This window comes from Myotis yumanensis, unplaced genomic scaffold (assembly GCF_028538775.1).
Source record: "Myotis yumanensis isolate MYYU_CA2020_CCGP unplaced genomic scaffold, mMyoYum1.0.hap1 SCAF_1, whole genome shotgun sequence".
NCBI lineage: Eukaryota > Metazoa > Chordata > Mammalia > Chiroptera > Vespertilionidae > Myotis > Myotis yumanensis.
In genome coordinates, this window is record NW_027223752.1 from 53,974,787 (window position 1) to 53,987,128 (window position 12,342).

General features: G+C 34.2%; 1 protein-coding gene across 3 annotated transcripts in view; it reads left to right on the forward strand.

The window, feature by feature from the left end:
* The window catches only part of VPS13C (vacuolar protein sorting 13 homolog C), a 183,367-nt gene that overhangs the window by 80,672 nt on the left and 90,353 nt on the right, over positions 1-12,342 (forward strand). For all 3 annotated transcript variants that reach the window (XR_011472254.1, XM_070421598.1, XM_070421608.1), the window contains 7 exons: positions 303-419; positions 1,533-1,636; positions 1,811-1,978; positions 2,491-2,795; positions 5,579-5,726; positions 6,468-6,576; positions 11,593-11,729. Coding sequence is in view for 2 of the 3 variants with exons in the window: in XM_070421598.1 (XP_070277699.1) it covers positions 303-419; positions 1,533-1,636; positions 1,811-1,978; positions 2,491-2,795; positions 5,579-5,726; positions 6,468-6,576; positions 11,593-11,729 (1,088 nt within the window). In the remaining variant the exon portion in view is untranslated. The remainder of the gene's footprint in view (positions 1-302; positions 420-1,532; positions 1,637-1,810; positions 1,979-2,490; positions 2,796-5,578; positions 5,727-6,467; positions 6,577-11,592; positions 11,730-12,342) is intronic.

Genomic DNA, 12,342 nt, shown 5'->3' on the forward strand with positions numbered 1-12,342 from the left:
TCTTTTTCCATCACTATATATTTGACCTTCTTTACCCTTTCTTATCCCTCCTCACCTTCCCTCTGATAACCACAATACTGTTGTCTGTGTCTATGAGTTTTTGTTTTTCTTGTTTGTTCATTTGTTGTTTTCAGTTTTATATACCACATATGAGTGAAATCATATAGTTCTTAACTTTTTCTGTCTGACTTATTTCGCTTTTTAAAAACAGAATTGTGATTCACTTAATATAGGGAAGAAACCTTAATAGAGTTTAGTTTACTAGGATTTCACTGTGATAGAATGCTTTGTTTCATTTATAGTGATTGTATCCTCTAAGGATAGTGACATTATTGACTTCAGGCTGTTTGCCAAGTTGAATGCTTTCTGTATCAATGTTTGTGAAGAGAAGAACAATATTGCTGAAATCAAGATTCAAGGTAAAGTTCTCATAGTATCACAGTTTGTTCAAAAGATAAGGTGGTTTTTTTTTTTTTTTAATGCTAAAATACAAATGGAGGGCTCTGAGCTGTGAAAACTGGGTACTTTTATTAAGAACATAATTGGACAGCATGCTACCTACTCTTTAGGATATAGATGTTGATCAGACTCTGACCATTAAATTGATCCACACTTTTTGGTATTTTGCACCTTTCTGAGAGTTGTCTTGGAGGTGAGGATTACTAATGTCAATGTAGAGATGCTACTAATGATCTGAGATAAGTGTCGATTCAGAATTCAGGTAAAGGTCTATGAAAATGCTTTATCTTGGTACAAAATGCAGAGCAGCCTTATCATGAAGAATAAAACCTGCATATTTTATTTTCTTAGGCAAAAACTGCTAAGAATAATTTAGCTTCTTTCTATGACTCTGTCTTTATTGGCTCAATGTGGTCTGCTAAAGGTCAAGAATATGTTTAATGAAATTCTTGAAGAATTTAAAAACTAGAAAACTAGAGTTGTTGTCTTTGTTCTTTCTGAACTTGAAGTGCATCTACTAGTCTGAATTTAATTCATGAAACTTTTATAGTGTCCATGTAAATGATTGGATATAAGGTATAAAGGATTAACTAAAATCCCAAGATAATCTATTTGTACTAGATTTTTTTTAGAAGGTTGAAAATTCAGTAATTATTTTATGATGAGTTAACAGGTTCCATTGTTTATAAAATTAAAAATATCTAATATCTCAACTTGTTTATCAATTGGGAGTTCAAACCATGCTAAATTTTTAAAAAAATGTATTTTATTGATTTTTTACAGAGAGGAAGGGAGAGAGATAGAGAGTTAGAAACATCGATCAACTGCCTCCTGCACACCCCCTACTGGGGATGTACCCGCAACCAAGGTACATGCCCTTGACCAGAATTGAACCTGGGACCCTTCAGTCCTCAGGCCGACACTCTATCCACTGAGCCAAACTGGTTAGGGCAAACCATGCTAAATTTATAAATATATCACACCCCAAATAAAATTATGCAATGTTAAGAAACATCTTAAGATCTTACTTTATTAGATCTACAGAAATTATAATAATAAAATTTTTTTTTCAGGACTTGATGCCTCTCTTCTTCTTCAGTCAAGAAAACAGTCTCTATTTGCAAGACTGGAAAATATTATTGTCACAGATGTTGAACCCAAGACAGTTCATAAAAAAGTAGGTGATAGTAATAGTTAATATTTTTTGATGACTGAAAATGAGATGTTATTTTTAAGTATATTTTATTTTTTAAAATTTTAATGAAATATAATTTAATAGAAAATTGTTTCTATAATGGGCTTTTATTTTGTTATCCTCTTGGATGAGTACATTCAAATCTCTGCTTTCCAGGTGGTGTCAATAATGGGAAATGAAGTTTTTCGTTTTAATTTGGATTTGTATCCAGATGCTACTGAGGGAGATTTCTATACTGACATGTCCAAAGTGGATGGTGTGGTATCACTGAATGTTGGCTGCATTCAGATTGTCTATCTTCATAAATTCCTCATGTCATTCCTGGTAAAATCATTATTTATAGATTGACTATTCAACTTAGAAATAATTAAGTCTGATAATAATTATTGCAAATATTTCAAACTCTGGATTATAGGGAATGCATTGTTTTGATTATAGATGTTCCTTATGTATTAATGTTGAGGTCAGACTCTCTAACAGTTGAAATATGAATCATTTAATGATTTTCATCTAAAAGTGCAATTATTTTGGCTAGAACATAATGAAACCAAATTCTTAAGTATAAAGACTATTGAAAATATTTTTGTCAAAAGGAAAAAGAAAATAGTTTTTTCTCTGTTCCTCAGCCATATAATTATAGTTACAATTAGCCCTTCTCAGGTAACTAATAAATATGGGTGGATAATCAGTTATTCCTTTCTAAATCTTGAAAAATAGCCCTCAACTAAAAGTTATCTATTGTAAAAATATTAGCTCATAAATCAAATGAAGGTGGTATTATTAATGATGTGCATGTCTTCTGTTTGAATTTATCCTTTTATATTTTGTGTCCACAGAACTTCCTGAACAATTTCCAGACAGCCAAAGAGGCTCTGAGTGCTGCCACTGCCCAGGCTGCAGAAAAGGCTGCCACAAGTGTGAAAGATCTTGCCCAGAGGAGTTTTCGTGTTTCTATCAATATTGATTTGAAAGCACCAGTTATTGTCATCCCACAATCTTCCATTTCCACCAATGCAGTAGTGGTAGATCTTGGGTTAATGAGAGTTCAAAATCAGTTCAGTCTGGTGTCTGGTGAAGACTTCTTAAACCCTCCAGTAATTGATAGAATGGATGTACAGCTAACAAAGCTTAAGCTTTCTAGGTATACTCTTTCAGTATTATTTAATATTTCCCATGAAATTTTATGATCATTGAAATCCATACCCAACATATTCCTATGGCACAGAACAGTTTTTTAAAAAAAATGTTTTTATTGATTTTAGAGAGAGAGGAAGGGATAGGGAAAGAGAGAGAGACACATCGATGAGAGAGAAACATCAACATTGATTGGCTGCCTCTAGCTGGGGATTGAGCCTGCAACCTGAGTATGTGCCCTGACTGGGAATCGAACCATGACCTCCTGGTTCATAGGTTGATGCTCAACCACTGAGCCACACTAGCAGGCAGAACAGTTTTTAAAAATCAGCTTTTTATTATGAAAAATCTCAAACCTTTGGAAATTGCAAAATAGTATCATGATTGTACCCAGGATCCTTCACCTAGATTCATCAATTGGTTACATTTGCTTTAACTGTATGTATATAATCATTTATGACATTTAAAATATTTTTTTTTGAGTATAATACACATATTTCTGTATATGAGTTTTGAGTGTACAACATAATGATCCAATACTTGCATATATAGCAAAGTTATCACCACAGTAACTCTAGTTAACATCCATCATCATGCATAGTTACAAAAAATTTTTCTTGTGATTATATCTTTAAGGCTCTACTCTCTTAGCAACTATAAAATATACAGTACAGTATTATTAAGTATAGTCACCATGCTAGGACTTATTTTATAACTGAAATTTGAAACATTTTTTGCTAAATCACTTGACTTTAGACATTTTGTATGGTGATTGCCAGAGAGAAGGGGTGGGTGGGTGGGTGGAGGTAGAAGAGAGTAAAGGGAGAATATAAATGGTGATGGAAGGAGATTTGACTTAGGGTGGTAAACACATGATACAATTATATAGGTGATGCATATTGTATACAGATGATACAGTAGAATTGTATACCTGAAACCTATATAATTTTATTAACCAATATCACCCCATTAAATTCAGTTAAAAAAAAGAGAGAATCAACATCTTAAACACACTAGCATGTGTTTTCTAAGAAAAGGATATTTATCCTCTTACATAACCATAATGCAAATTCCACATAAATTCTGGAAGTTTAACATTGACATAATACTATACTATATAATAAAAGGCTAATATGCAAATTGACCAAATGGTGGAACGACCAGTCGCTATGATGTGCACTGACCACTAGGGGGCAGACACTCAATGCAGGAGCTGCTCCCTGGTGGTCAGTGCACTCCCACAGGGGGAGCGCCGCTCAGCCAGAAGCCCTGAGCCAGGCTCATGGCTGGCGAGTGCAGCAGCAGTGGCAGGAGCCTCTCCTGCCTCTGTGGCAGCACTAAGGCTGTCAGACTGATGGCTTAGGCCCGCTCCCTGTGGATTCCTGGACTGCGAGAAGGTGCAGGCTGGGCTGAGGGAACCCCCTGAGTGCACGAAATTCCCTAGCAGCTTCCGGCAGCCAGCTGGGTACTCCCTCCCTTCCTCCAGTTGCCTGCCACTGCTGCCACTGCCACTGGCCAGGGCCTCCCTCCCTTCCCCTGGCCACCTGCTGCCACCACTGCTACTGGCCGGGGCCTCCCTCCCTTCTCCCGGCCGGCCCCACCCCCTGGTTGAATTCCTGGACGACCTCCTGGTCGAGGGGACAATTTTCATACTACGCTTTTATTATATAGGATTTTCCCTTAACCCAGGATTACATATGGCATTTAATTGTATGCTATACTACTAGGGGGGATTGTGTACTGATAGACATTTATTCTGGAATAGCTTTTTAGCCTTTGTTTTTTTATGATGATGACAGATCTGAAGAATACTGTTTAGTTTTTTCATGGAACGACTATTAATTTTGTCTGGTGATTTTTCATGATTTAATTGTACTTAGAGATTTTTGGCAGGAATACTGTGTAAGTAATGATATATTGGTAGGGCTTATACTAGAGAACACTTGAAAGTCTGTACATAATTCATTGTAAAATCATTTTCTACCCCATCCAAGGAGATTTAATTATCCTGAATAAAAAAGTTATGATATCTGGCAAGTCCAAAAAATAATCCTGGGAAAGAACTCCTTAGTAAATACTATTCATCTTGACATTTTTTCTTTAATCTGTATCAATGCACATATTACTTTCTGAACAATGGTATTTGATGGTTTTACCCCCATATATTCAACAATATGAATTTCTTTTTGAAATTTATTGTCACCTGCCCTGGCTGATTGTGCTCAATGGTTAGAGTGTCAGTCCACGGATCAAAGGGTTGAGGGTTCCATTCCTGATCAAGGGCATGCTCTTTGGTTGCAGATTTAATCTCTGGTCGGGTGCCGGAGGCAACCAATCGATGTATCTTTCTCTTATGTTGATGTTTCTCTCCCGATCTTTCACTCTCTAAAAATCAGTGGTAAGAACATCCTTGGGTGAGGATTAAAAAAGAAAGTTGTCATCATCTATCCTCTGTTTAAAGAAAAAAGTTTTCTTAATGGCTGATTTTAATCTGTCCTTGCTAGTGTATATTAGATTAAGTTAATGATAGACTGAGTGTAGAAAACACCCCAACAGTATATTTCAAATCAGTGTTAGAGCAACTTTCTTTTTCTTTATTGATTAAGGTAGTAGATATGTGTCCTTATCCCCCCATTGCGCCCCCTTCCTCCCCCACCCCCCCACTCATGCCCTCACCTCCCTGGTGTCTGTGTCCATTGAGAGCAGCAACTTTTGACTTTGTGTTTTTTAATGATATGCTGCATTTCCTCCCTATATTTATGCATATATATCAATTATATTTTTCATTAGGACCGTGATCCAGCCTGGCATTTCCCATCCTGATATTCAGCTGCTGCACCCAATTAACTTGGAGTTTTCTGTAAATAGGAATCTGGCTGCATCTTGGTACCATAAGGTGCCTGTTGTAGAAATTAAAGGACATCTTGAGTCAATGAATGTAAGTATGAGAGTTTAAAGAAATCTTTATTACCAAAATTTAGACTCTGAAGACTTTCTCAGTATAAATCCAAATGAAATATGGAATTTTTTACTGATTGATATAAGAAAAATTTCAGTGTGATGTCCAACAAAATCTGGATTATTTTTAGTAGGATTTAATCTTCAGTTAAGTATAATTAAATTTTAAATTTGTGATATGTACACATTAGCAGAGGTCTGTATGTAAATTATTTATTAGTATATTACATTATATGTCATTCTATATATTATATATACACACTTTTATTTTAGGGATATCTAAGTACTACTGAAGTAATTATAGCATTGAGGGAAATGCCTGTTTTTCATATTTTAGGTAGCCTTTTATTCCATTCAGATTGTTATTGTTTAAAAGTGGAATTTGTGTGTTTCCTTAAGTTGTCACATTTTTTTAAAATGATAAGATTACTTTAATTATTATTAACTTTCACTAAGGATCGTATTTAATTATTATTAACTTTCACTAAGGATCGTATAAGTTAAGTAGATGGGACTGATGTTGACTCATAAATCACATTGTTTTTCTCCAAATACTTTCCTATCTTTCAAAATAAAAACTTTAACATGAAGTACATGGTGAAATACTTGAGGGAGTAATGAAGGTATAATTTTATCTATACTTAAAGTTTTGTTATGTCCTGTATTTAAATTGTTGCATTTAAAAATGAAATATCTTTATTCTCAACTTCATATTTTGCAGGTTAATCTAAATCAAGAAGACCTTAATCTCTTATTTAGAATACTGGCGGAAAATCTTGGTGAGGCTACTGAAGACTTGAATAAAGTGAAACCAAGAACACAAGAGACAGGTAAGAGGCTGACAGTAGGTGGCATAAACATGTGTCTAATTTTATAATTTAGTAGGGGAGAGAGACAATAAAAATGAAGTAAACAAATATATATTTACATATTGCAATTTGTAGTAATAAGAAAACAAATAATATGGTAATGGATACAACCATAGTTTGCTTTTTAATTAAGCAAATAGTTATAGTTCCAGACTTCTGAGTTGCATAAGATAGGAGGAGGCCATAAAGAAGGGTTTCCAATTGATAGTTGATTCTTGGAATAATTATTAAATTTGCATTTATAGAAAAAATTTTGAGTTGGTACTAGGCTATGGTAGCATATTTGTTCTGATTTTTTGTTGTTGTGAATCCTCACCTGAGGGCATTTTTCCATTGAATTTTAGAGAGAGTGGAAGGGAGAGGGAGAGACAGAGAAACATTGATGTGAGAGAGACACATCAATTGGTTGCCATCCACATGTCCCCCGACCAGGGTTGGATAAAGCCTGCAACTGAGGTACATGCCCTTGACTGGAATAGAATCCACTGAGCCATTCGGGCTTGGGCTGTTCTGATTTTTAAATAAGGGTTAGCAGTAAAATATCTATAAGAATTGAAATGCTTGATAAATTTCTCTTCAACAAAGATACTGAAAAAATTGTCCTTCAATAAAAATGCAGAGTGTTTAAATGGTTACAATGGCCCTTTTGAATTAAAGGCAAAGTAACTACCACATTTATTTTTTAAGCTGTTTTATATATATGCATATATATGTATATATGTATATATATACATACATACACATATATAATACTTATTTTTTCAAGCGAATGGTACCATTCTATATGTATGTGTGTGCGTGCATGTTTGTGTATTTCTGCACTTTGCTTTCTAAAAAACTAACAGTGTATCTTAGTGTTCATTCTGTATCTATATCTGTCTGTATATACCAGGGGTGGGCAAACTTTTTGACTCGAGGACCACAATGGGTTCTTAAACTGGACCGGAGGGCCGGAACAAAAGCATGGATGGAGTGTTTGTGTGAACTAATATAAATTCAAAGTAAACATCATTACATAAAAGGGTACGGTCTTTTTTTTTTTTTAGTTTTATTCATTTCAAACGGGCCGGATCCGGCCCGCGGGCCGTAGTTTGCCCACGGCTGCTATACTATGTATAGAAGAACTGCCTCCTTCTTTTTAAAGGCTGCCTGGTACTGAATTCTGCTGAAGTACTATAATTTATTTGGGCAGTCCCTATTGATGGACATTTAAGGTTGTTTTCAGTCTGTCACTCTTAACTTGTTGCATTGAATATCTTTGTATAAGTCCATGTATATGTGTAGGAGAAATACCAGGACTGCAGGATTAAAGGTATTTAATTAATACATTTAATAACATTACTTAAATTTTGACAGATCTTGCCAGTTTCCCCACATAGAACTTGTACTAATTTTCCATTCCCACCGGGTTTTTTTTGTATATACCTTTTCTAACAGAGCACATTATTAGATTTTTAAGTTTTTGCCAGTTTGCTAAATGAAAAATGGTATCACACTTTTTTTATTTTATTTTTAAAAACCTTTAAAATATGAAACTAATACTGTTATATGTAAACTATGTATCAATTAAAAGAAAAAAACCTGAACTAGGTAAAAAATACTTTTTTACTGCGTGCATGTTAAAACACATAGTAAAGTACACAAATCTTAAAGTGTACAATTCAGTGAATTTTTACACCAGTATAATCACCATGATGAAGACGTAGGCCATGTACAGTGTAGCACCACAGAAGGCCTCCTCCCTGTGCCCCTTCTGAGTCAATACCCAGTGCTCACCCTGACTCTAAATCCACCAAGAATTAACTACCATTCTAATTTGTAATGCTATGGATAGGTTAGTTTTGCCTCTTCTTGTATTTCACATATATGGAATCATACTGGATTTACTGTTTTTTTTTTAAATTTCTTTTATTCAGCATTTTGTTTGTGAAAGGCATCCATGTTGTATGTAGCAGTAGTTTGTTCTTTTTATTCCTGTACCATAGTCATTATATGAATGTATCAACATTTTATTTTATCCATTGTACATTAGAGGAACATTTGGGTTGTTTCTGGCTTTTGGCTATCAATTATAAAGTTGCCATGAATTTTATTGTAAATGTCATTTGTCATTGATAAATACTGTTTTTTATTTGGATATATAGCTAGGAGTTAGAATTACTGAGTCATATGTTAGCTTCAATAATCTATGCCAAATTATACCAAATAGATTTTCAAGTGGTCATACTAGTTTACTTTCCTACGAGCAGTGAGAATATGAGAGTTCCAGTTGTTTCACATCCTCACCAGTATTTGATATTGTCAGTCTTCCAAAATTTAGCCATCCTGACTGATATGCATTGATATCTCTATGGATTTTGTTTGCTGATTACTAATGATATTGAAAACCTTTTTATATACTATTTGCCATTTGGATACCCTCTTTTGTGACATTTTTATTGAAGTCTGTTGACCATTATTTTTATTAAGATATTTGTATTTTTTCTAATTGACATATAAACAAATTTTATTCATTCTGGATACATGCCCTTTACTGGTTATATGTGTTATATGTATATGTGTTGATATATGTGCTGAAATATATTCTCCCTCTCTGTGGTTTACCTTTTCACTCTGTAAATGGGTCTTTTAAAACAAATCAGTGATTTTTATTTTCTATTTAAGAAATCTTTGCTTATTCCAGGAATTGTTTTATAAAAGCAAAATAATTGCTACAATTATTTCCCCTGGATCACATTATGTTTAGAATAGTGCTTGGCATAAACATAAAGCTATAATTAAGAAACCTTTCTCTATGAATTGCTGTGTCAAAGGTAATATTAATAGTGGTTTTTCATCTGGGTTTCTGGAATTTTATTATTTAAATTTATTGGGGTGACATTGGTTAATATGATCATATAGGTTTCAGGTGTGGGTTTCTGTGTTACAAGATCTGATATTGCACTGTGTGCCCACCACCCAAAGTCAGATCTTCTCCCGTCACCCTTTACCTCCCACCCCCTTCCCTCTGGCAACCACCACACTGCTGTTTGTGTCCACGAGTTTCAGTTTTATATCCACATATGAGTAAAATAAGATTGTTCTTAGCTCTTTTTGATTGATTTATTTCACTTAGCATAATATTCTCAAGGTCCATCCATGTTGATGCAAATGGAAGTATTTCATCCTTTCTTATGGCTGAGTAGTATTCCGTTGTTTATATGTACCGCATCTTCTTTATCCAGTCCTCTATCGAAGGACACTTTGGTTGTTTCCATGTCTTGGCCACTCTGAGTAATGCTACATTGAACATTGGGGTGCATATATCTTTGCAAATACATGTTTTCTAGTTTTTTGGGTGTATACCCAGGAGAGGGATTGCTGGGTCTTAATTTTTTGAGGAATCGCCAGACTATTTTCCATAGTGGTTGTACTAGTATACATTCCCACCAGCAGTGAATGAGGGTTGCCTTTTCTCCACAACCTCTCCCATACTTGTTATTATTTGTCTTGTTGATAATAGCTATTCTAACAGGTATGAGATAGTATCTCATTGTAGTTTTGATTTGCATTTCCCTAATTGCTAGTGAGGTTGCACATCTTTTCATCTATCGGCTGTTTGTGTGTCTTCTTGGTTGGGTTGTTTGTTTGGTGCTGAGTTTTATGAGTTCTTTATATATTTTGGAAAGTAAACCTTTGTCAGAGCTACTGTTTGCAAGTATCATCTCCCATTTGGTTGGCTGACTCTTTGTTTTGTTGTCAGTTTCTTTTGCTGTGCAGAAGCTATTTAGTTTGATATAGTCCCATTCATTTATTTTTGCCTTTACTTCCCTTGCCTTTTTAATTCCTGTACCATAGTCATTATATGAATGTATCAATATAATATTTGACACATTATATTGATACATATAATGTATCAAAGTTTTCCATAACTTCGGTACCTATATTTTTTTTCTGTGTAACTTATTATTTCTGGTCTTATATTTAGGTCTTTGATCCATTTTGAATAAGTTTTTGCTCATGGGGACAAACTGTAATCAAGTTTCATTCTTCTTCATGTGCCTTTTCAATTTTCCCAGCACCATTTATTGAAGAGACTATCTTTACTTCATTATGTGTTTCTGGCTCCTTTGTAAAAAATTATTTGTCTATACACATGTGGTTTTATAACTGGGTTCTCTCTTCTGTTCCACTTACCTGTGAATCTGTTTCTCTGCCAATATCTGGTATAATTTATACTGGGCAAGGTACTGAATCTATTGGAACCTCAGTTTGGTCACCTGTGAAATGAGAGCAATAAAGTTTTTATCTCATAAGGTTGTTGTAAGAATTGAATGAGCTTAGCCATGGATAGCCCTTAGTATAGTGTCTAGCACAGAGGTAAGCACTTAGCAAGTGATAGCTGTTACTAGTTTTGTGTATTACAGTTTAGAGAGCAATTTTATTGCATCTCAAGGTGTACAGATTTTCCGACATTTTATTTGTATAGCTTTACTTTGCTTCTTGGTATGGATAAGAGGCTCTAATAACTCCCTCTTTTTTTCTTGTTATGCTCCTTATGATTTAGTCATAGAAACTACATTCTATTTGAAAAATCTATTGGGATGTTATCACTCTATGGTTTTCCACAACCTCTCTTCTTATTCCTGGAATGTCACTTTTGTGTGAAGACGTCCACTTGAATGATAACTCTCCTGTTAAACTTTTCTTGACCTCCCATAAGAGTGTCATGCCTAGTTCTGTGCTTTCTGTGCATTTTATATTAACGTTCGTTTATTTAATATGACTAGGTGTAGCCTGCTTATTTTGTTTGTTTGTATGTTAAAATATACATCTCTTCTACTAACCCATAAGCTTTCTAAGGGCTGGAGCTGTGCATTACTAATTTATGGATTTTCAGTGTCTGCACTAGGTTGAGTGTACTTGTATAAGTCCTCAGTGAGTATTTGTGGAAAAAAAGAATTTAAAGGTGAATATATTTGTTTTAAATACCTTTAGGTGAAATTAAAGGGCCACTTGAAATCTCTGTATCACAACAAGACGTACGTATTTCACAAGATACTTTAACAGCTGGAGTAGAAGAAATTAGATCTGTAGACATTGTTAATGTGCTGCTGAATTTTGAAATCAAAGAGGTATGTAATTTTCATCTGTTTTTATAAAGTAAGGTGAATAAATGATGGATATTTAGAATCACCTCTACTAAGATAAACTTGTAGTTATTGATATAAATGAGAAAATCTTATATAGGCTATTTATAATTTGTATGTAGTAGTAATGTTTTAAAATTTGAGAGTTTGTTAAAAATGAATTATATTTGAGGGATATAATATTTCATAGAGAAAATGGTAGCCTGCCCTGTAATGTGCTTTTCAGATAATTTTAGGATAATTGGGAGGTGGCTTGCTTTGGATTTCATGTAGGAAAGAGAGGAAAGGGAAAAGATGATAGGAAAATTCTATGCAGATTTTAGAAATCCTTAATAGAATAGAACACAGTATGTCTACATTTTTAAAATGTTTCATTACCACTATTTGCTTTCCATCTGCAGATTCTTGAGGGAAGATTAAATGTATTTTCCTCTTCTGTATTCACACATTTAAGAAATATTCATTGCATGTGTTTAGTGCCAAGGATACAGAGGTAAACAGCATAGACTCTGAATTCAATCAAGAAAACAAACAATTGAAATTTTGGTAGTGCTCCCATTAAAAATATGCCTAGTGGAGCTTGAGGCAGTGATGGTAG